The sequence below is a fragment of the Manis javanica genome, chromosome 6 (assembly GCF_040802235.1).
Source record: "Manis javanica isolate MJ-LG chromosome 6, MJ_LKY, whole genome shotgun sequence".
In the NCBI taxonomy this organism is placed as follows: domain Eukaryota; kingdom Metazoa; phylum Chordata; class Mammalia; order Pholidota; family Manidae; genus Manis; species Manis javanica.
Window position 1 is genome coordinate 17,064,948 of NC_133161.1, and position 23,558 is coordinate 17,088,505.

General features: G+C 50.2%; 1 protein-coding gene and 1 long non-coding RNA gene across 3 annotated transcripts; one reads left to right on the plus strand and one right to left on the minus strand.

Moving 5' to 3' along the window:
* Positions 1–36: 36 nt before the first annotated feature.
* Positions 37–23,444, minus strand: STRA8 (stimulated by retinoic acid 8). Of its 2 annotated transcripts, XM_073238416.1 has the most exons (9): positions 23,317–23,444; positions 19,400–19,597; positions 15,481–15,556; positions 14,799–14,883; positions 11,721–11,921; positions 10,627–10,912; positions 6,762–6,835; positions 4,770–4,881; positions 37–2,842 (listed from the first exon to the last, which is right to left on the minus strand). In XM_073238416.1, the coding sequence occupies exons 2-9, from the start codon at positions 19,589–19,591 to the stop codon at positions 2,765–2,767; spliced, it is 1,104 nt and encodes a 367-aa protein (XP_073094517.1). In that variant the 5' UTR covers positions 19,592–19,597; positions 23,317–23,444; the 3' UTR covers positions 37–2,764. The 2 variants fall into 2 exon arrangements, with proteins under 2 accessions (XP_073094517.1, XP_073094518.1); XM_073238417.1 differs by lacking the exon at positions 23,317–23,444 and having other exon boundaries at positions 19,400–19,636.
* Positions 11,836–18,257, plus strand: LOC140849848 (uncharacterized). Its single transcript, XR_012132093.1, has 3 exons — positions 11,836–12,536; positions 15,146–15,373; positions 18,102–18,257. It is a non-coding gene; the product is annotated as an uncharacterized lncRNA (long non-coding RNA).
* Positions 23,445–23,558: the final 114 nt, after the last annotated feature.

A 23,558-nucleotide genomic window follows, 5' to 3' on the forward strand; every position in this document is an offset into this window, starting at 1 on the left:
TCATGTGAAATGTAACATTCGTAAGACTCTAGTGGAAACTGATTAACAAATAGAAATGAACCTTAATTTTAGGATAATGAAGAATGGGGAAGATCTTTAATTGCACTTCCTACGGGACATCTCCACCCTACTCCTGCTTTGAACCCCACACCGCCAGACTTCCCACCTATGCCCCTTATTTTTGGCATCAGCAGAGCCCATGTCACTATTCTTGAGGACGTTAGTGTGCTGCTCACTGTCTCTCTGGCAATCCTCCTGGCCACTTGGTGACTGTGCACCCACACAGCTCATCCTTCCCCCACCCTGCCTCTCATCCTGTAGCTCCACGCCTGCAATGATCTGGTGCTTTGTGCCATCTCAGCTGCCCATTTCCTGGCCACATTCCAGCCTGGACCTTGTGAGGACCTGTGATGCACCTCCTACAGTTTCAATTCCAAGTGATTCTCTGACCACTGCTTTATATTTATCTAGTTCCATACCTCTAGTGTCCCCAGTCCAGTAACCGTTCAGTTGCCCAAGACCTGAATCTTCCGTCCATCCTCCCTCTTGTCCTCTCTTCCCTCCTTGCCCAGCTTCAGTTCCGTGATCTATCACAATAGTCACCTTCTTGCATGCTTAACGCCCTTGGTCTGCTCACTGTCATCTCACTTGCTTGGCACAACCTTAATGCTGATCAGAAGCAACTCTTCCCCTCCCCTGTCTGTACGTGCACCCATGCAGCTGGATGTTACTGGAGAGAACACACACCTGTGCTGACAGGTCTCATCTTGATCATGGCCATGAACTCCACATGGGTCCTTAGTGCTGCCTGGAAGCCATGCCGCCTTCCCTAAGGACTTCGGCTCTCTCTTCCCCTGCCTTCAGAAACCACTTCCATCACGTCCTCACCCTGGCTCTCAGCTTCCTATTTCACCAAGAAATCTGTGGAGTTGCCACCAGAAGAGGACATGTACAAGCAGCCATCTCTCTCCACCTGCCAGCCTCAGCTTTGGCTGCCTCTCCTGTTACAATGGCTGAACTGTCCCCGGTGGAGAGGAAGGGCATGAGTTCCATCCGAAGGTAGTTTCATGCCACCAGTCTGTCCTGGGCTGCCCAGATGCCCAGTGAGCCCTGTGGGAGTAGGCAGGCAGTGAAGGTGGGGACACTTCTACACGGCTGTGGGGAGAAAGGACACAGCATCCTGCTGAGGTCCGTGCTGACCGGGGGCCACTGCAGAGATGCTCCAGGAATGAACCCGCAGCCTTGGGCAAGGAGGAGCCGGTGCAGTGAGGAGCAATAAGGGGGCGCTGGTTCCTTGGGGGTGCAGCCATCTCTGTAAAGGCCTGCACTCTGGCTTGTTCCTGGCTTGCTGAGTCTCTGGGGGTGGCTGGCCTAGCACCATGCCACGAGGGCCCCTCCTCCTTTCTTCCCAGCACAAGCTCAGGCCCTGGGCATGAAGGCCCTGCCTGTCCCCTCGATTTGCTCATTTGCGGACAGTGAAGGGCCAGTGGTTGTCCTGGGGGTCAGCTCACGTGTCACAGGATGGCAGTGAAGCCCCAGAGCTGGGACTGTGGCGTCAGGCAGGACTGGCTCAGATCCTAAGGACCTGTGTGTCAGGCTCTCCAGGGCGATGAATCAAAGAGCACGAGGGAGGCCTTCAGGGGAAGGGAGCTGCTGTTGCTACGACGTGTAAACTCTCACGAGCCAGTGAACCCATTCTCTCTGCACACTCGGGAAGGGTCAGGGTTCTCCAGAGAAACAGAGCCAATAGGATGTAGGATGTGTGTATGCTTATGTGTGCATATACACATCCATGTGCACATAGTCACACACACACAGAGAAAGACACAGAGAGAGAGAGAGGTTTATTTTAAAGAATGGGCTTGTGTGATTGTGGAGGCTGGTAAGTCCAAACTGTGCAGGTTAGGCCGGCAGGCTGTTGCAGTGGCAGTTCCAGTCTGAAGGCGCTCGGCAGATTCTCCTGTATCCCAGGGAGGTCAGTGTTTTGGTCTAGTCATTCCTTCAACTGATTGGATAAGGGCCATTCACATAATATGGAGGGTCATGTGCTTTACTCAAAGTCTACTGATTTGAATGTTAGTCTCATCTAAAATACCTTCAGAGAAACATGTAGAATAGTGCTTGACCGAATATCTGGGTACTGCGGCCTGGCCAAGTTGACACGTAGGTTTAACTACCACATCCACTGTGCACCCCCCAGCACATACCCACTCTTCCCGGAGGACCCTCTCCAGAAAGTGCTCAGAACATGGTGGCATCAGGCCTGGACTCCATTCAGGAGTCCTTATTCCCAGAAGCAGGTGCAGCTGGCTCACTCTGATGTCCTATAGCACAGGGCTCCCAAGGCGTGCAGGATGAACAGGTGGGTTCCAGAACCTTCTAGAACCCGCCAGAAGAGTGCCCTAAACCCAGAGTATGCTGAAAGTACCCAGTGTCATGCCAACTCCAGGGACAGATCTAGCCTGTTCTCCTCCTGAAAGGCCCATGGCTGTACCCCCTGAATATGAGCACAGTGGAGCAGGTGTGGGGCCTACAGTAGGGCAGTCCTTCCTAGCAAACGATCCTGAAAGACAGACAAAGGGCCACACCACTTTTGAATACCTTTAATAATCAGAAACAAAAAGTGAAAACCATTGAAAGGCTTCTGGGACAGCCCACTCCAAAATGCCCCGGAAGCCTGAGGCAGGTGTAACCTTGACTGCCAGCACTTAAACTTGGAAACAGCCCACCCTCATTCATTCCCTTCTATGCCCAAGTCCCCCCATCACAGGTCTTCATCATCATCAAAGGTCTCCATGCACCTCAACATTATCATCTCATCATCAATGGGAAGGTCTGGTTCCTGCAAAACACAGGGTAGAAGAAAATTACATTTTTATTTAAATTTAATTTATCCAGGCCCCCAGCAGAAGAGAGGGCCCCACCATCAGGCACACCCTGCTCCCTCAGTCTCTACTTCCAGCCAAGATGGTAGGGCTATGGGGGGAAGGTCCAGTTTCCATTTCACCAACTCCATACTTCATGATCTCCAGATGGGCTTTTCCTGGAAACAGTAGAACTGGCTTCTTTCCTGTCCTGGGGATTTCCAAGGTCCCATATCAGAGACCGGGGAAATCTTAGAGCTTTAACCAACTGCCCAGCAGTAGAGGACAGTGAATTACAGCACAGTGTCCCCCTTGATAAAACAATGTGCAGCTGTTTCAAAACAAGGAAGGAAATGGCTCTCTAGTCATGGGATACACTGTTAAAGGAGAGCAATGTACGAAGCAATGCACATAGTAGGCACATTCATATTTGAAAGAATATATAAACATCTGTAGAATATCTCTGGATGGCTGCACAAGAAATTAGTCAGTAATGGTAGTTGCTTCTGGGGAAGGGAATGGGGTCACTGACCAAGGGGCACTAGGAGGAGACAGACTAAGCTTTCTTTGCATATCTTTTGGTAACGGTCGAATTTGAAACCATGTACGCGGGTTAGCTATTGGGCTATTGGAGATCATTTTTTTAAGCAGCAGCCATTGTTTGCTTAGCAAGGGTTTCTCATCCTTTTTACAAAGACCCCAGCCAACCTCTCTGACTCCCATTACCTCTTCCTGTACAAGTATTTTCCTGGGTTTTTGCTCTTCCCGTCTCTCTGCAGCTCAACAGAAAATGACCCCAGTTGTTTGTTAGCTCTGCTTGTCAGAGGTCGACCCCCTTGGGCCCTGGGAAGATTGCTAAACCCAGTCAGCCATCTCATGAATATGGGACCTGGTCCCAAGATTGGGGGCTGATTCTGCAATCCAAGGCTCTCCAGCTTCAGGAATCTGCATTTCCAACCAGCATCCCCAGCAACTCAAGTCTGAGCGCCTCTGTGTTACGTGGATACTCCCATCCCGCGTGGTCTTCCTTTTCCGCCACATGTGGGGCAAGGATTGTCCCATCACCCCAATCCCACAGCCTTGGTAAAGTGGACTGACTCCTGTGTTCTGGAGAAGGAGGGACACAGTGGTGAGGGACAGACGGCCAAGGATTGGTGGAAGGTGGAGAGCAAACCAGAGGGAAGGGCCCTTGGTTCCAGGTTGGAGACTCAGTGGTCTCGGCAGAGCGAAATGAGGGGTTAGAGGGGAAAAGGGCCACTTATACCTTAGCCTATTGGAAATCTGTCCTAATTATTTTTAGACAAACATTTTTGTGATTATTGCTCACCTTTTTAATAAGCAGCTGTGTTTGCTAAATCAGTAGAGAGAAACCCACAGGTATGAATCTGAAAGGCGCCTGTTCCTTTGTGGCTCAGGTGTAAACCCCTCCCTTCATGAGAGCTTCTGGAATGTACCTTCTAACCAAGACCCTCGCTACTTAGTCACCATAAGCTGCACAGTCAGCTTTCAGGAAGCAGAAATTAATACCCTTTGAGAGCCTAGAGCACATATTACCCCCGGGTCTCATACGGTGATTAAGCAGCTTGGGCTCCTGGAAAGGTGTCAAGGAATGACACAACATTTGCAAATGCCTGTGGAGAGCCAGGCCTCTGGGATATGGCTGCTACTTAATGGGCTCCAGTCTCAGGCTGCCCTGGAGGCGGTCCATCTCTCTCTTCCCTCAGTCTCCCCCCAGCATCTTCTATTCCACAGGATGCATCAGGCTGAGGTTGACCATCCCTGGAGCAGCATGGAGGGGCACCGCCTGCCAGGGGCCCCCTGGTGAGCTGGGTGAGGGCCACTAGGGCTCCCCTCAAGAGCCCTAAGGGAGGTGAGTGAAGGTCTCCACCCTCTGCTCTGTCCTACCTGTTTGATCTGAAAATTAACAGCCGGGAGGCCTTTAAAATAATTGATGATCTGCATGTAGAGCTGAAACTTCTCCTCTGGATTTTCAGGGTTGCAGCCAGCAAATGCTGAACTGGAAGAAGAAACAGCAAATATTTAGCATCCTAATCTTTTACCTCTGCTTGTACGCCCTAAAAGCTTTGGATTATAGTGTGAACCAAGCACTGCATCAGCGCTCGTGTTCCGTGTTAGACCTACCGCATGGGGGCACCTCAGGTCTGACGCAGACATGCGATGTGGCTCAGCAGCCACAGGCAGACCAGCAGCCTAGGACATTGCTGCCCGAGGCCAACTCTTGGGGAGAGGGGGAATCTGGCTCCCCTGTTCCAGAGGTACAGCTGAGGACACTCAATGGGGTGCCAGTCTCCCTACACTTAAACCCCCAGCTGGATTCTCAGACCAGCTGGAGCCCTTCTTGGAAGGTTTGCATTGCCTCAGCTCCAATGCCATGCTTGGAACCTCCAGGGAGGTCTGTAGGGAGACTGGTTCCTGTGCCCTCATTCAATGTCCTCAGCTGTGCCTCTGGAACAAGGGAGCCAGATCACTGTCTCCCTGAGAACCAGCCTTGGGCAGCAATGCCCCACGCTCTTGGTCCACCTGTGACTGCTGAGACAGACAACTCAGGGGCCACGTGGCACGTCTGACTAGGTCCTGAGATGCTCCCGCAGTAGGTCTGACATGGAACACAAGCCCTGATGTGGGGAGAAGGCCTGTCCTGCAGACTCCCTTCCCACTGCCTTCCTGGGACCAGGGCAGAAGCCCCATGACGGGGACGCCCAGCGCCGGGCTGTGACCTCACTTCCTCCTAGAAGGAGATCCCATAGTCAGCCTAAGAACCCTCTGGCAGCAACCCTTGCCTTTTCTAGTGAAAAGTAGAAAGAACATTTTAAAATAGGTTGTTTTTTGGTTCTGTCAGCACAGCAAGGAGTTTCAGTATTGCTCGGCGAGGACACTTTGGCAAGCCTGAGCCCAGCTTAGAAACAGCATGTCCACCACCAGCTGGTTCCAGTAAAATCAAACTCCAGACACAGCTGAGAAGGGACAGAGTCACTGCACAAAATCACTGCAGGGGTTTGGGACAAGCCTGTCCAGCCGGGTGGAGCAGGTGACAGAGGAGAGAAGGCTGGCGTGCTGGCAGACGGCCAGGAAGCCAGGGTCAGCCCGTCCTCGCATCCTCGGCACAATGGAGCTGGTCCTTAGGGTCAGGGATGTATGTCACCCTCACTTCCTAGGCAGAAAAACTGTGCTCAGGCTTTTTAGCCATGCCACAAGCACAGGTGTCTGCAGGGCAGGTACCTTGGGGCTGAAAGACCACAGCTTTTCAAGGTAGCAGGGGGATTTCAGTCCTCCTGGCGCTCCCCAGAAAATGGCCCTGTGGTACAGACTTAGTCAAGTTGCTCTTTTAGAATCTCCCCAGATCCTGTTTTGTGTCTTCTCACTTCCTGTGGTCAGCCACCCCCACCTCCCTCCCTCCAGACCCAGGCCCACCAGCCCTGTGAAAAGCAGCTTTGCCTCCACCGGGTACAGCTCAGAGACTCCCCTAAGCTCAGCACTCAGGCCTGTTTCCATGCAGGCGCAGGTGCTATGTGCTCCAGAGGCCCCAGCCCACCTCCCAGACCAAGCCTACCGCTGCCACCTGCCTGCAGCCACCTCACCTGGGAGGACTGTGCAATGTGAACAGCCTGGAGTTGATAATCAGTTGTGTGTCAGCCCTGGGTCAGGGTGGAGGAATGTTTTACTCTGAAGAAGCCCCAGGCAAGATCCTCCCCAGAGCAATGGCACAATCCCAGGACCAGCCAACTTGGAACCACAGAAAAAGTGGATCTCCAAGAACTTCCCCTGAATTATGCAGCCTGCTGGGGGGCTGCAGGCGCCACGCCACGGAACATCCCCCAGGGGTACACACTCATGTATACACTCCAGGAACACACTCCTACACACCCCCTTCCTCACCTAGAGCTGGATGTGCTTGGAGTCTCACTTTTGTCCAGGAAACTTGCCACATCAAAGGTGTCTTCCAAAAGGATCTGAAAGAAAGCACAGAACTTCGTGTGTCAGGAACAGCTCTGCAGAGGAGAAAGAGGTATGACGTCCCTCTCTCTTTCTCCCTCATTCCCAAACGGCAGGCATGTTAAAGGTGGGGCCCAAACCCTGGGTCTCTGCTGGGTGACCTCCCCGGAGGGTGCATATCAAGCTCTTGCCCACCCAGAACAAAGTGCCAACCCTGGAGGCTGCTGAGAGGGGCAGGGAAGCACTGAGGACTGTGGTCTCTTTTTAAAGAAGGCAGGAGCTCAGGCTGCAGTTGCAGCAGCCAGAGCACAGCCTCAGTTTACACTGGAAAAAGGCTCATCTACACGGTCCCATGTGCAGAGACTATTTGAGCCCCAGGGCCACAGTTCAGCAGTTTCATGCCCAGGCAGCTGCACACAGAGGTTAGGGGCTCTGGGTTTAGGTTGTTGGGAGAGCCATCTCCCAGCCCTGCCTCACTAAGCTGTGTAGTCTCAGCCAAGTGATTTCATTTCTGGAATCCTGCTCTATAAAGGGGATTCACAACAGTGCCTGACCATAGGGATGTCGTAAGAATTAAATAAGATGATATATGCGAAGCACCTGGCACATGGTGATAGCTCAAATATGTTACCTATTATTGAACATTATCTGCTTTATAAAAGAAACACATGTTCATAGTGGAAATTCTGGAAAATAGAAGCAGATAAAGGAAATGAAAATCACTGACAAACAATCCCCCCAGAGATGTCCATCGTTGACATATTGATCTATTTCCCAATCCATATTATGTCGTATGTTTCCAATTTGGGACTCTTGCTTTTTAGATAGTTCACAGTCCTGCTTTCCTTTAATTTGTTGAAAAATATGAAATATTCAACAGAGATGTGAGGTACACTTAGGATTGCAAGATTTAGCAAATAAAAATAGAGGATGATTAGTTAAATTCAAATTTTAGATAAAGAATGAATAATTGTTTAGCATAAGAATGTACCAAATATTGCACGGGGCATTCTTATGTTAAAATTTTAACTGGATGTGCTTTATCTGGCACCCCATTCACACTGACAGGCACTCTGGGAAGAGGGGAGGGAGTCCTCTGGCCCGGAGTTGTCAGGTTCTGGCAGGTTCTATAGGGTCTCTCCTCTGCTCTCACCAGGGAAACGCTGCTCTCTCTCTGATGCCTTGTTTGCCCTCCATGTCTCAGCATCTGCTTCCCCTGAACTGAATCTCCTGGGACTCCAACCATGTGGCTGGTGTTCTAGTTTTCTGGTGTTCTTCTTCTGTTATCACTTTGGTCATCTCAATGAGGACCTGGAAGAGGTCACTGAAAGGCCTGACCTCCTCTGTGCATCAGCCCAGAAGCCCATCCACTGCGTTCCTCCAAGCAGGGCTCAGGCAGAGACCCAGGACCTAAGCTCCTGCCCTCAGCCAATCAGTCCACCAAAATTGCAGGCCACACTGTCCTTCCCTATGCAAATCCCTGGCACTACCCACTCCGGGAGGGGCATGGGCAGGCTCTGTGGTCCTTCTGGGGCACCCAGCACCATACAGAGCCACATCTCTCAGAACTGAAAGGGCACCGCCCGGGTGCCTCCTGGGCACCCCTGACCCCAAACACAGCTGCTCCACAGCAGAACCTCTCCGGGAGCTCCAGTAGCTAAAGAGGTTTCACTGCAACTAATGTAGAAGTCACAGCAGGACTAACCACTCTGGGCACAAGTGTTCTCTGTTCTGCTAACCTTGGCACCCTGCCCTGGGTTGGTCCCAAACTGGGGATGCCGGTGTGGGCAGAGCCAGCTCTGGGCATGGCTGAGGGACTCTGCTGCCAGCATCCCTCAACCTCAGAAGAAAGTGAGCCCTTAGCCCTTCCTGAAGAAGGCAGGACGAGCCAATTCCATGATTTGGGCACTTTAGATTCTGGGGCTTTCTCTTTGGGTCTGCTCTTGCCTGAACAAAGGTCTGTGTTGCAAATTCGCCCACACGCAGTGGACAGTTTGACAGAATTATTCATGCATTCAGTGTATGTTTTCCTTTTGCCTTTTGTTGTGAGACTCCAGGGCCAGGTACTTCAGGGCTGCAAAGATGTCTAGGCGGGCTCACGTATGCCCTGGATATGAGGTCTTTGGCTGCTGGCCATCTGGCCTTGCTTTGACCATTAAGGAGAACTCACGTCCTCTCATGGTGGACCCAGCGTGAGTGGACAAACAGATAGAAGCCAAAGTCCAGAGGAGTGATGCTTTGGTGGGGAGGGGACAGGGGGCAGTGGCTGAGTGTTGCAGGTCTTCACTGGGAGTCCCCTCCAGTAAGGCCATGGGCATCAGTCACCTGGGGTGCTTGTTAAAAATGCAGGTTCTGAGCCACCCCACTCGGGGACTCTGAGTCAGTGGGTCTGGGGCATTAGCCAGCCACCTGCTTTTTTTACTAAATGCCACCTGAGAAGCATCAGGAGGGTTGACCATAAACAGGTATCAAAGGGCAGAGGGATTTGAAAAAAAAAAAATCTATGATGAAGGAGATACAATCTCCAGGGAAGGAACCGGGCATCCTGGACAAGCCACCCCACTCAGCAGGCCTCATCTGTAACCTGGGAGGACTGGGCCAGGTGACCAAGATCCCACAGCTCTCCAGGCCTGGGCCCTGCTGGCTGGGAAACTTCCCAGAGGACGGGTCCCCCCCGGGGTCAGAGGCACTGGGAGGCTCTCGAGCGCTGTGACTCCCCAGACAGACACCAGACATCTCTCCTCAAAGGGACCACCCACTCCAGGGTGTGTGGAAATTCAGGGCAAGACCAGGGGTGACATGTACCTGACAGAGGCCATGGATGCTCAGTGACACAGACTGTAGGACAGGCTCAGAGAGCAAGAACTGCATGCCCCCGGGCTAGAGAAGCCAGGGCAGACCCGGCCCCGTGTGGGAGCAGCAGCCTGCAGAGGCTGGCCTAATTCTGGAAGAGGACTTGAGGGGCCCACTTTGATCTCAGTGCTGAGTGGCCACTAACGCCACCAAACCATGGCCATTCTAGCCTTGAACTCTGAGAGCGCATGCATAGTGAATGTGGTCGCCTCCTCAACATGTATCCCCCTCTCCTCACTGAGCAGCAGCCATGTTCTTTGGGGTGGACACTGACCTCCTCTTAGGGATTGGGCCCGACTGGTCCAAACATAATCCTAACCTGATTATGCCAGGCATTGGCTCAGTAATCTGACAACCTGGCCAATTCCAGCCAATAAGAGGGCAGGAGAGGTATGATGGAAATTTCTGGAAAAGGCCTTCCTTGACCCTTAAGCAAGAGCCGCAGGGAATCTCTCTCCTTATGGATACAGAGGAGGAGGAACGACAGCTCAGTCGCTACCAGTTGCCATCCCATGGTCACGCGGAGTGGGGGAGTGGGGAGGGAGAGCAGGTGGGAAGCCAGCCTTAGGATGAGGCAGAGCAGGGAGAAGGGAGGCGCCGAGTGCCTGTGACGGCGGCCGGGGCTACCGGGAGGCATTCCCTGTCTCAGGGCCTCCCTGGGTTTGAACAGTACGTTCTTCATGTTTATTGAAAAAGTAAAGTGCAGCCAAGAGTCCCAGCTGACACAGACTTCCAAGCCCTCTCTTATAATCCCCATGGCCAGGAAACTAACCAGAGCAAAAGAAATTCTGTGGCTGTGGGGATCATGTTGGGAAGCTCAGAATTCCACCCTGGGAGCCAGAATCCCGACACACCTTGAACTTGCTACATGACCCTGGGCAGATCCCTAGTGTCTCCAGGCCAAAGGTGAGAGAGTCGCTTTCAGCCCTCCACCCACCCAACAGGGTCTGCTCACCTCCTCGGGGGTAGAGGTGAGGGAGCAGCTGGCCCCCTGGCTCTCGACTCCACTGTCTTTCATGCTGCCCTCAGCACAGGCTGACTCCTGACAGGCCCCTGCGAGGCCTGGGAGGCTGCTGTGTATCTGTGCCCAGACCTGCAGGAGGCTGGCCTTCCTCGTTTCAGAGAGGTTCTGCCACAGGTGGGAGATGGCCGCAGAGACGATGGGGAGAGTCACCTCCTGAGAGGAGACAATGCCGTTCGCAGTCAGAAGGTCCATGGTCTGCTTGTAGAAGCTGAGATACCTGGAACAGAGACGGCACCGTTCCCAGGCCTGAACCGGCTGCAGGTCTCTCCGCAAGCTGTCTCCTCAGCGTGCTGCCTGCCGGGTGGTCCACAGCCCATGGGCCTTCCTGCAGCTCTGTGGTTTCCCAGGGGCTTAGCCCTCCTTGTCGCTGCATGCCCCTGACCCTTGGAGAGCAGAGGCCATCTTGCGGCCATGTGACATAGACCTGTGCTCTGGGGTCCTCCCCCAAGTCCTTGCAGAGCCCACGAGCAGCTCTCTGTCTGAGAGAAGAGTCGGGGGAGAGAGGCCTGGCGGCCTCAGCTCAGCCCCGGGGAGGTGCTTAAAATTCTGAGCCCATGAACCTGCAGACGTGATTTGATGCCCCCTTTAATTTGGGGCCTGAAAGTCAGGCTCAGCTGAGCAGTGGGCCTCCTCCCAGAAGCCACCACGGCCGCCAAGGGCCTTGGGTCTGCTGGGGGCCGTGAGTGGCACTAGGAGTCTGAGCTGACTTTTTGCTGTCCTTCTAACTACAAGACCAATGATGCTGCCGAAGGCCGACTTGTTGGGGGGTGGGGGTGGGGGGGTGCTTTAGCCCTCATAATCCCCAACAGCCCCCCAAATAAACACCCACTCTGAGTAAACACAGTGTACATGCTCTGCAAATACAGCTTCCAGACCATTTCCCTAGCCCCTCTGCCAGCCCCCTGCCAAGCCCCTCCTGTACGCGAATGCCGAGCTTCCGCAGCTCAGCGCCGGGCCTGGCAGGGCTCGCAGGCTGCACCAGCCCCGGGGCCGGAGCCCCGGCCCGCCCCCCAGCAGCCGCGCACCGTTCGAACTCCAGGGGGTCCGGCGGTGAGGCGGCTGGGGAGTGGGGGAGCTCCACTTTCTCCTCTTCCCCCTTCTCCTCGTCTTCATCCTCTTCTTGGTCTTCCTCCTCCCCTTCCTCCTCTTCCTCAGTGTCCTTCTCAGGGGCTTCAGTGGGGCACCAGGTGGCAGAACCTTTCTGCAGAACTTGGTTCAAGACCAGGCTGGTGAGAAAACAGAAGTAAGACAGCTACAGACTACGGCCCCCCAGCAACACTGAAATTCATAACAGTTTTAGCAAATACGTGTGAAGATGGCTACATCATGACCGAGCAGGGCTTTTCTTGAGAACGCAAGTTGACTGGTTTGAACTTTGAAGATCAGTCCCCAGAGCGCACCACCTCAGCAGACCGTACGACCATCTCAGCAGAGGCAGAAAAGCGCTGGCAAAACTCAATATCCACTCATGAGAAAATCTCTCAGCGAACTCAGGACAGAAGGGAACTTCCTCAGCCTGATGAAGGGCCTCTGCAATGACCGGCAGCTAACGTCATATTAAACAATAAAAGACTGTTTCTCCACTAGATCGAGAACCAGACAAGCATGTCCACAATGACCACTTTATTCAAAATCACACTGGCAATTCTAGCCAGTCCAATAGGAAAAAAAAAAAAGAAATAAAAGGTATACAGATAGGAAATAAAGAGGTGACTTTCTTTGCAGACAATGTGGTGATCGAAGTAGAAAATCCCAGAGAATCTACGAATATGTGACTAGAACTCAGAAGGGAATTTAGCAACTTTGCAGAATATGAGGCCAACATACAAAAACTCAAAAAGGTCAGTAGTATTCCTATATACTAGTAGTGAACAAAATTGAAATTGTAAAACATATCATTTAGAATAGTACCAAAACCATGAAATACTTAAACTAATACTTAGATTCAACCCAAAAAGCTCAATTTAGAAAAGAAAAAATGGTAAGTTGGATTTTCTAAAAAATTTAGAATTCTGTTTTTCAAAAGACAGTTTTTAGAGGATGAAACAGTATGATGCAATTTGGAAAACCAGAACTTGTACCCACAGAATCTTTTCATACTGACAGGAGTAATCCCCAAGGTATCATGTTGAGTTAAAAAGCAAGTGCACTAGAGGAAAACAGGAGGATTTTTTTTTTTAGAGAAAGGCTTTCTGAGAATTTCCCCAAACTCAGGTACTATAACAGATCAACAGGTTAGACTTCATTTTTGCATGGCCAAAAAAACCCCACAGAAATGTCAGAAAGAAAATAATAAAACAAATGACCAAGGGAAAACTGTTCACAAGTCATACACTAGAAAGAGAGCTAATTTCTCAGTATATATAAGAGCTTCTAGCATTAAATAACAAAAAAGATCACCAATCCAACAGGAAAATGGGCAAAAAGTAGGTGCAAAAAGTTGTCACAAAGGAAAATACAAATAATCTTGAACAAAGGCATTTTAGCTCACTCATAATTTAATCAATCAATGAAAATATAATAACTCTAAAATATAATCAGTCTATTCCTGTGCTGGTACCACAGTTTTAATCATTGCAGGTTGATAATATTTCCAGTGAAAAATCCCCCCTAGTCATTATGATTTTAAAAGAAATGAAGCTATTCTCATATGGGCAAGTAACATAAGTATTGATAAGATTTTAGTATGTGATCAAGTTTATATCATAAATCAGTAAGGCAAGGATGGCTTATGTCATAAACAGAGTGGAATCAGTGACTGGCCATTTGGGAAACGCAAATGTCCACCTCACTGAGACCATCTCCCAGGCCGATTGTGAGATGGGGCCTGGTCTGATTTGTAAAATGTGTCCACAGACAGCCTGCCACATACACTCAACACATACACACATTACACCTCCCTTCTCCCCTCTGGGTCCAAAATGGTGACGGCAGCTGTCTGTATGGAGTGCGATTGGAGGTGGTCATGTCCTTCTTTATGCTTTTCTGTATTCTCACTTTGTCTACCATGCAAAATTCACTGAATTGTAATAATTTATCATTTCCCCCTGATTATCTCCCTTAGAATATAAAACATGTTCATTGTTGAAGAAATGTAGAAAACACAGAAAAGCACAGAGAAGAAAAAATGTCATCAGTGACCCCACCGAAAATGACAGGACATGATAGCACTTCATGTAGGCAGGCTTTTGGTAGGTTCTGAACAGCAAGCAGTTTGCAGCCCTATTTTCAGAGTGAATACATTTGATGGTACTGAGTCCCGTCAGAGGTCAACTTGAATATACACAGTGCTGTGGCGAGGGCCCGGCAATTGCCCCCCAAAGTGCAGCCTGCTTCCAAGGCTTTGGAAGCAGCTCTGCAGGGTGAAGATGTGGCACTGCGGGCTGAGCCATCCTTCAAGAGCACAGCAGCGAATACATCTACATGGCATACACAAAAATCCCAGACAGCCTGAGAGTTAAATAGCAAAGAGGAGAGCATAAAAGCATAAAAGGACAAGAGAGGCATTCTTAAATCAGCCCCTCTTTCACAGTTTGAGTGTGACATTTGAAATGAGCTCCCCTTTCAGCATCTGTGACATGCAGGCCTACCATGGTTTCCTTCCCTCTCTAACCTCCAACTTGCCTTTTCTTAGGTTCCTATGAAGCTTGGAAAGTGGGTGGAGCTTGAGATTTTCCTTATATTTATCTATATCCTTCAATAAAGCCCTTAATAATTTTTTTCTTAAAGCTATAATACAATATGAAAACTATGATCTCATTTCTCTATAAAATAAGGTGCAAAATAGAAAAAAAAACTAGGCTATTCTTTGAAATTAACATTGATAGCTCTTGAGTGGTGAAGCAACATGTATTTTTATTTTCTCTTTTGGGCCTTTCTGAAGTTTTTGACATTTTCTGTAATAAGCATGGATTATTATTATAATTGGGAAAAAAGCCAATGCATGTTATTAGAATAAAAGAAAAGAACTCTCTCTACCACTAAACTGTTCCTGAAAAGACTGTTCCAAACTTGTCTGTTCTGCATTCTGGAGGGGAAGTTGAGCAGGAGCAGAACAGGAAAGAAGAATGGGGGTTCTGGGTCTCCCTGCTTGGGGGTCTTACCTTTGATTTCTGGAGTACATGTTGACATATTCTTTCTTGACCTCCTCTAAGCTGTTTGCATTCCCATCCTCCAGGTTGAAGGATTCTATCAGAGAGTTGAGGGCAACAGTCACAAAGGATCTCTCCTGACTTTGGGATCAGGTGGACCGTGGGTGGATCCTGAACCCGCCTGGGTTCAGTGTTTGGGGGTCCAGAGCCCAGTTTCACCTCTCCTTCTAGATGTGTGGGAAGAGCTCTCCACTGGGGGCAGAGCTTCCTCTCAATCAGGGCATCGAAAGTTTCCTTTCCAGAGTTTAGCTGCCACTGGCTTATTAAACCCCAGGACGCAGCCTGCCATCTCTCCCCAGCTGAACGCGAAGGAAGAGGGCCAGGTTCTGCCCTTTGCTCTGAGCCTGGCCGGCTCTGGCCTGCGTCTTCTCTGGCCTCTCAAGGTGACATCAGGTGCCCTTCAACAGCACCGCCATGGGGACTGATCATGCTCCATACCGTCAGACAGGAAGCTCCCAGAGGACAGGGGCGCATGTCTCTTCATACCTCTGCCCCAAGCACAGTGCCCGGCACACAGTAGGCACTCTGTAAGTATTTGTTCTCTTGGCTTAACCCAGTTTCTCTGTTTCCAGCAGAAACACCAACCAGCCTTCCCCTGGGAGGGAGATGGGGATGGCAGGTCGGGAACTATTACCTTTCAGCTTCAGCAGATTATCCAGGTTTTGTTCCAGTTCCTGAATATGACTCTTCGCCTTATTCAGAACCTGCCACTGAGGACAGAGACAGAGATGCTGAAAAGCCAGCCTTCCGCTGCAGAGCCTGGCCATGTGGACACAGGAGCCCTTCCCCAGTCTGAGGCCATGCTGCCTCAGATGCCAAGTCCCACTCCTTGATATTGTAGATGAAAAAGGGGAGGAAGTTTGTTCTGATACACAGAAGGCATGAACTTTAGTTTGTATGCTGGAAATGGTTCTTACAGAAATACCAAAGTATTTGGAAACGATTACCTGTGTTCAGCAAACTACCAGGGCTGCACAAAGGCTAACAACTGCATATACTCCTTGAGGTGGAATAAACAAGGGCTGTATCAGCCCCAGGCTGGCACAGAGGCCCAGACCTAATCTCTGCTCAGCTGTCACAATGTGTGGCTGGCTGGTTAATGTTAAATGTACTCTTCTAACAATATTTTTTTATTTGTCAAATGAATACATTCCAGTTGATCTAAAAACTTCTCAAATGCTCTCCATCAGCTTAAAAGCTGAATTTCCTTTTCTGAAAGACTAGAATGGCAAACATTTCCTCCCTCCCTCCCTCCTTCCTTCCTTCCTTTTCCTTCCTGTCTATAGTATTAGTACTAAAGTCAAAATGGTAACTGCAAGGTTATTAAAAAAAGGGAAATGCTAAATTTGTTTATTATGCTGATGACTGATAGCCGTCAGGAGTTACATGCATTCATCAGACAAGCAGAAAGAGCAAAGCTGTGTGCTGAGCCCCTGGGACACAGAAGAAACAGGACAGCCCCTGCTCTCAGACATTCTCACAGGGTAACAAGCATGGAGATGACGACTCATGGCACAAGCTAGAATTCAGGAAGCACTAAAAAGGGGTAGAAGCAAAGGGCTGTGGAAACACACAGCAGGAAGTTCTGATTCCAGATGGAGCGACAGAGAAGACTCCATGGAGCCCGGCTGCTGAGCAGAGCCAGCGGAGCTGAGCTCTGAAGTGCACATAGACTCTCAAGGGCAGAGCTAACCGCATGAGCAAAGACAGAGGCAGGGAGCTGCCCAGGGGAGATGTGGCCGGCGGGCGGGGTGGGTGGGGGAGAGGACAGCACAGCAGCTGAGGGTGGACCACCATTCTGGGTGCTGCCATTCTGGGGTCTCACTGATTCTGCCTGGTGCATCGAAGGCGACTTGAAGAGCACTATGAGCACAGCGCTCGGCTGCCCTAGAAGACAGCGACCTGAGATACACGGGAATCCAGCAGATCATGCGCGCTGCAGGATCTGAAACCCTTCTTTTAGGCGGGTCTGCCTGCCTTCCTCCATGATCTGCTGCCCCCTGTCCCGGGGCTCATGATTACACTGTGGGGTCAGCAAGGACTCTGCTCCTTCTTGGGACACCAGAGGCCAACTGGCTGCCCAAACCTTGGGCTGGTTTTTAGGGTGAGGTGAGGACCTTGCTGCCCTCTAGTCTAGGGCGAGTGGCTGCATTGGCTCAGCAGCACCACACTCTGCAGTCTCACTGTGTACAGCTGGACCAGAACACAGCCAGGGAAGCCAGGGACAGCTCGCTGCAGTTCTGTGTCTAGAGTGTGTTTTAGCAGGCTAATTTTCTTAGGACCTTTGTTCTGGGTTGAATTGTGTCCCCCTAAAAAAGATTTGTTGAAGTCCTAACCATCAGAACCTGTGAACATGACCTTGTTTGGAAATAGGGTTTTATAGAGGTAATTGGTGATAATGAGGTCATTAGGGGGTCCCTAATCCAGTGTACGATAAGTGTCCTCCTGAACAGGGGAAATTGGATGCAGAGAAAGACATGCGCAGAGGGCAGAGGATATGAAGACACAGTGAGAAGACAGCCACACAAGGGGAATGATGCCTCTACAAGTCAAGGAAGCCAAGGACTGCCCACCAATTCCAGAAGCGGGGAGAGGCCAGGAAGGAGTCTCCCCTAGAGCTGTTAGAGGGGGCATGGCCCTGCAGACACCTTGATTTGGGGCTTCCAGCCTTCAGAACTCTGAGACAATACACTTCTGTTCTTCTAAGCCATGCAGTTCCTGGTAGTTTGTTAGGGCAGCCCTAGGAAACGACCTTGACGCACCATTACTCTCATAGAACAAATCCTTTCTTCAGGGATATTGCACATGCACAATTCAGGGTTGTCCCTCATGCAGGACAGAGAAAGGAGAGTACAGAGAACATCTGGTTGTCAGGCTGTTTCCTGGATGTGCCGTTTCTGGTGAAAGTTTAACTTTCTGGGGGCCTCAGTTTCTTCCGCTGTAACACTGGGCTGATGTGCACAGAAAGGGAGAAATAAGGTACTGTACCGGGAAATGATGCTAACATTGAAAACCACTATGCGACGCTACATCTTTTCATGCAGTTATCCTGTTAAACTCCACAACAGGCCTCTGAGGAAGCCCTTGGTATTGTCCGCATTTAACAGATGTGATAACTAAAGCTTAGCAAGTAACTTGCCCCACGTGGACTGAGGCCTGTTAACAGCCAAGCCCTCAACCACCAAGTTGGGAGATACTCATTATAGGGGGTGCAAATGGTTTTCCTCTAGATTTCCTTCCATTTCTCACTTGCAGGTCCTGGAAGCCTGTTCTTTCTTGGGGCCTGCTGCCAGTCTGTACACGTCGTCACTGGCCACTTACAGAGACCTGCATTTTAATGCACCCCTAGAAGCATGCAGTATGTGTCTCTTCATCCAGGGGACCTGTGGCAGAGCTGTGCTGGACAAGCTCTCCACCACCAGGCCCAGAGGTGGGATCTCCCTCCCTTTCCCCACCCTGCACCCCTGAGCCCAGCTCAGCAGGGGGAGGAGGAATGACCCTCTCAACACCACTCACCCTGTACCCTTCACAAGGGCGGGTGGGGATCTCTGTGGGATTCAGCTAAAAACAACCACGTCTTTGTGTGGGGCCCCACCCTAGGGTGTTGGGGCACCTGCCTCTGATTTCCGCATAGGCCCTGCCCTGTGCCTGCTGAGGAGCTCTTCTGCAGGCTGCCCTCCACGAGGATGCCGTGCCAGTTCTGGAAGCAGAAGCTCTTGCCATCAAATGGGCCCTCTCTGTAAGTGCCACTCTGCTGAGAGCACCAGCCTGGGAAGGAAAACCCTCGGCTGGAACAGTCACAGCACAACAGGCTGGTCCAGAGAGGCGGAAGGTGGAAAGAGGGCTGGTCTGGAGCCGGCAATGGGGGCCTTTTCCTGGTCTTGCCACCAACCAGCTGATCTGAGTTCTCTGGACCCCAGTCCCTCCTCTGTTAAAGAGCTTGGGGGGCCAGAGGTGCTCGGGGACATGCCCACTATTGGAGACCCCCTAGAGTGCTTGTCTAATACTTTTAATTCCATTCCTGCTACCACCACCTGAAACCATACAAAACGTCCTCGATGCTCTGCCAGAGGCGCTAACATGCAACAGAAAAGCCACGTAAGGAGAAAGGTGGAATTAAGAGCAGGGAAAGGAAAACGTTTACATGGGAGCCCTGCTGCTTAAGGAGAAAGACCTGCCTGGCACACAAACACCGAGACACGTTCCTGTGCCTGGCATGTGTGTTTGGGGTGGGGACACAGGGTCCAGGAGCAGCTGCTGAGCTGGAGGTTCACCACTGCCCAGGACAGGGGCGGGCATGGGAGTTGCCGCTAACCGGGCCTCTCAGGCCCGTTGTTTCCCTTCCGATGCCAGGCTGTCTGCAGCACGTAGGTAAGGCCTGGTGCTCGTGCTCTACTGACGCGCAGCAGCAGGCACAGAGAGGGGTCCCAAGCTGACCGCTGACCTCACCCAGGCCAAAGCCGGGAGGTGTGGGAGAGCTCCAGGCCAGTCCCCACCTGGACCCACAGTCCCTGCCCATGTGGAACCTTCTCCCCACACTCAGGCCCCCGTACCTTTGAGGGTGTGAGATCAGACTGGGAGTAAAGAGTCTTCCTGAGGCTGCTGAACAGCCCTGCCAGGGTGGCTCGGTGGCGAGCCTGGGACAGGCGTCTGCGGGCCACGCGTGACTCAAGCTCCTGCAGCTGTGCGGGGGCCAGGGATGCCACTTTCTCACTGAAGTTGCTGCTTTCTCGAGAGGTCTCCATTGTAAGCTGCAATGTAATAGTATGCTTTTTTTGGCCCTAGCTAACAAAGATACTGTATTAAAGAAAAAGGAAGGCAGACTGAAGTGGAAAGGAGGGCAGCACCATCCCAAGTAAGAAGTCCCAAACCAATGAATCTCATCAACAAGATATACAATAAATAACAGATGGCACAAAATGGGATTCAAGCTCGACTCCTGGAGACACAAGCCACTCATATTTTACTTACAGTTGAAGGTCACGGCAACTTTACACCAGGAAGTTTCCAGAACATTGCAGGTACTCACCAGACACTTGTGAACTGACTGCCATGGCCAAGGAGCGCAAGCCACACCCTGAGAGCTCATTCTTCACCATCTGTTAAAAGCTGAATAGGTATGTGTCCCACCCTCTGGGGGTTTCCTTGCTGTAAGAATGTGCCCCTCTTTGATCTGGGTACTGGTTACATGGGTATAAATGTGCGAAAAAAAATCCATCAAGGTGTACTCTTTAGATTTCTGAACTTTTCTGTGTATATATATTATATCTTAAAAAGACAAGAATGTGCCCTTCTGTCTGTGAAAGCAAAAAGTCACATGACAAGAGAAGTGGGAGGGGCTTTACCTCATGTGCCTCTATGAGTTCTGAAGATGGTCAGTGTGTTGTCCTTTGTGAGTTTACAGACCAGAAATCCTTCCCTAGAAGGGCAGTTCTGGGGCTGATAGGTATGAGTTTTAATAAGAGAGAGAGATCACGGCCTCTTAGCTGAGCCATGGAACCCTCCATCAGGCAATCGCCCCACGGCTCAGAGGGAATCTGGCTCCCCACTGCTCCGCCAGCTCTTTGAACAGAGGGGCTGTATCTTCATCACCTCTGCATCCACTCAGTGCTGGGGTTTTCACTGAATTAGGATGGGAGGCACCCACTGGGTCCACTGTCCCCTGAGCTCAGTCCAGCTGCACAGGGGCCCTGCATGACCTCGGCCAGTGGTCTGCCAATTTTGGTGCATGACGATCACCTGGGGGGACTGTTGAAAATAAATATGCCAGGCCCCACCTCAAAAACACTGGATCCACAACAGAGATGAGGCTTAGAACCTCTCCCCACCTGTTCTGAGAGAAATCTGCTGCATCCATGGATGTTTTATTGCCCTTGTCTAGCTTGGATTAACACATAGTCTACAGGCACACACCTGATCATCTACATTTGCTCTCTTACAACACTAAACTATGTTTTCTACCTTTATCTTGCATCTATCTACCACTTCAGCATTTTATTAAAAATAATAATAATAAAGAGAGAAATGTGGTATCCACATATAAATCAAGTATAAAAATCAAACAAATATTCATATTTGAACTGACTGTTTATAGTTCCTAATGCGTGATCAAAACCGAAAGTTTCTGTGATGACTGCCCTTGTACTGTTCACCATGTAACTTATTCACTATGTAAGAATTTGTTCTCCATGTAAGAACTTGTTCGTTATGCTTCAGAAGATTGGAGACTGATGAAAATTAGGCTTGGGGTGGATTAATGATTATACATTGAGCATTGAGACCCCTATACAGAATTTTATTGTTGTTAACAACCATTTGATCAATAAATAGGAGAGATACCCTCACACACACACAAAAAAGTACACACTTCCAATTGTAAAATAAATAAGTAACCGGGATGTAATGTATAGCATAAGGAATATAGTCAAAATATTGTAACAACTTGGTATGGTGATAGCTGGTACCTAGAATTATCACGTATATAAATGTTGAATCAATGTGTTGTACACCTGAAACTAATGTAATACTGTGTGTCAACTACCCTTCAATAAAAAATAATTATCTAAAAAAAAACAAAAAAACAAAAAAAACAAAAAAACACTGGATCCGACCTACAGGGGTGAGCCCAGGCATGAGGGGCAACATGCTCCCCAGGTGACTGACTTGTTCACGGGACACACATGCCCCTCTCAGAGCCCCACAGCCAGTCGTCACTGGTAACAGAATCTCCTCTGTGGAGGGAAGGAATATAGGGGAAGGGGTTGAAAGAAAGCTTTCCCACTAAGTTCTAGGGAGAGAATCGGCCACAGAGACAGTGAATCCAATCAGGGAATATGGGATTGTAAAATATCATTGAGGTTGGAAAGCAGATCTCCCATCAACAACAAGATTGTCACCAATCTGTCTACTGCCCCTCAGTTTGTTTCTCAGAACAGGGGCAGGAAGTATGGGTGCTGCTTCAGTTGCCTGCACTGATCCCCATAAACTCCTTTCCCATTCAGTCCTGGGACGTATGCCATCAGCATGGCTAGGAGGCCACAGACCTGCAGCAACCCATCCAAATCCCACACACCAACAAACTTTTAACCGGAAGCAAAGTGAAACAGGGAAGGTTTTGAACTGCTTAGAGCAAATGGGAACCTTTTGAACCCACGAAGTTAGGTTTTCTTTATTTGTTTACAATAAAGAGAAATGAAGATGCCTGGACATCAGGGGATTTTGGTGAAAGGAGGTAAAAATACCAGGTCATCCCAGGATCTTGGATTCTCTAACAGTCTAAGAACACCGCTGCCTTGGCTTGTGGGGAATCTGGGGCTCTCCCAGTGCTAATGCTGTGATTTGAGTTTCCTTGCAGGCTTCTATCCAAACACACTCCATGGGACAGAGCTGGATGGCTGGGCAAACAATTTCAGTCGCTGAATAAGGGTGCAGTCCTCTGCCTTTCCCACAGGGGGCAGACTCTCCCTTACTTGCTATCCTGAGGGTACCGCCTGCCTCCCGCTTCTAGGAACAGTGATGGCGCCAGAGCATCTCCAGCCCAGCTGCCGGGAGCTATGGCCTCCTCTTCACCCTGCCTGCCCCAGGTGCCGCAGGGAAGATAGGAGAAGATCCCTTCCTGCGTTATGGGGAAAATCAAGCCAAGTAGATGTTAAGCTTAATTAGAGCCCACGCAATTTTCAGTGTCCTACTTCTAAATGCTGCATCGTGCTCTCCACTAAGAATGATTTGCTGAGACCCCCAAAAGGCATTTTGGAGCCAAAAATCACCTCAGGCATTTCAGGATGGCCACAGCTCTGACATATTTTTCCTATTACACACTTTTTACTGTGTTCAAACCTGTTCATTGATCATCTTGCTAACTATAACCTTCAGTCTAACAAGGTGAGAAGACAGCTTCATTGATGCATTCTTCTAACAAGGTATTTTGTGAAGATTCATTACCATCATGCCATATTTTTTATTATTTCTCATCATAAAGCAAAGCATACTTTCTTTACAAGTATTTTCCTTTTAAAACACCACTTACTACACACTTAGAGCTGAAATTTTTAAAACTCCCTCAACTAATTTTTTTTTAAGTATGACCCCACCTTCTCCACAGTTCAGAGAAATTTTCATCATTTCTAAGCCTCTCTCCACAAAACATTTGCGTGATCCCACCTCATCAGCAAACTCTAGGTAAAGGTACACAATTCACCAGGTAATGTTTTGCCACCCATAGCAGCTTCCTTTGATTCCTCCCTATGCTTATCAGATCGTGTGAAAGCAAAATCCACAGTCATTCTCATAAACATGTAGGTCCTCAGGATGACACGGACAAATGCTCATATTAAAGTCTGGCCCCGGTTGCAAACGTTCACCTGTTTGGACACACCGGCTTGGATGTGTCGCAAGTACAGACATTCACACTGCCAAGGGCATCTTCTGGAGATGAGCTGGAGGCTAACCTCAGCGTTTATTCCATACTCACGTGTGGGAGGAGGTGGGCACCATGCTCACGGCATCCCCACTCCGCGGACGTGCGGGAGGCTGCGCAAAGCCTGGATAGCGGTGACAGCGGCCACCGGAATCCCGCGTCAGCCAGGGTGGGACTGTGCCCGGGCCAGAAAGACAGACCTAGCACCTCGGGCAGGGACCAATCACAGCGCATTCCTGGTCCCCACAGCCAATGGGGATGCGTGGTGGCAGGCCAATGAGGGAGCGGGCAGTGGC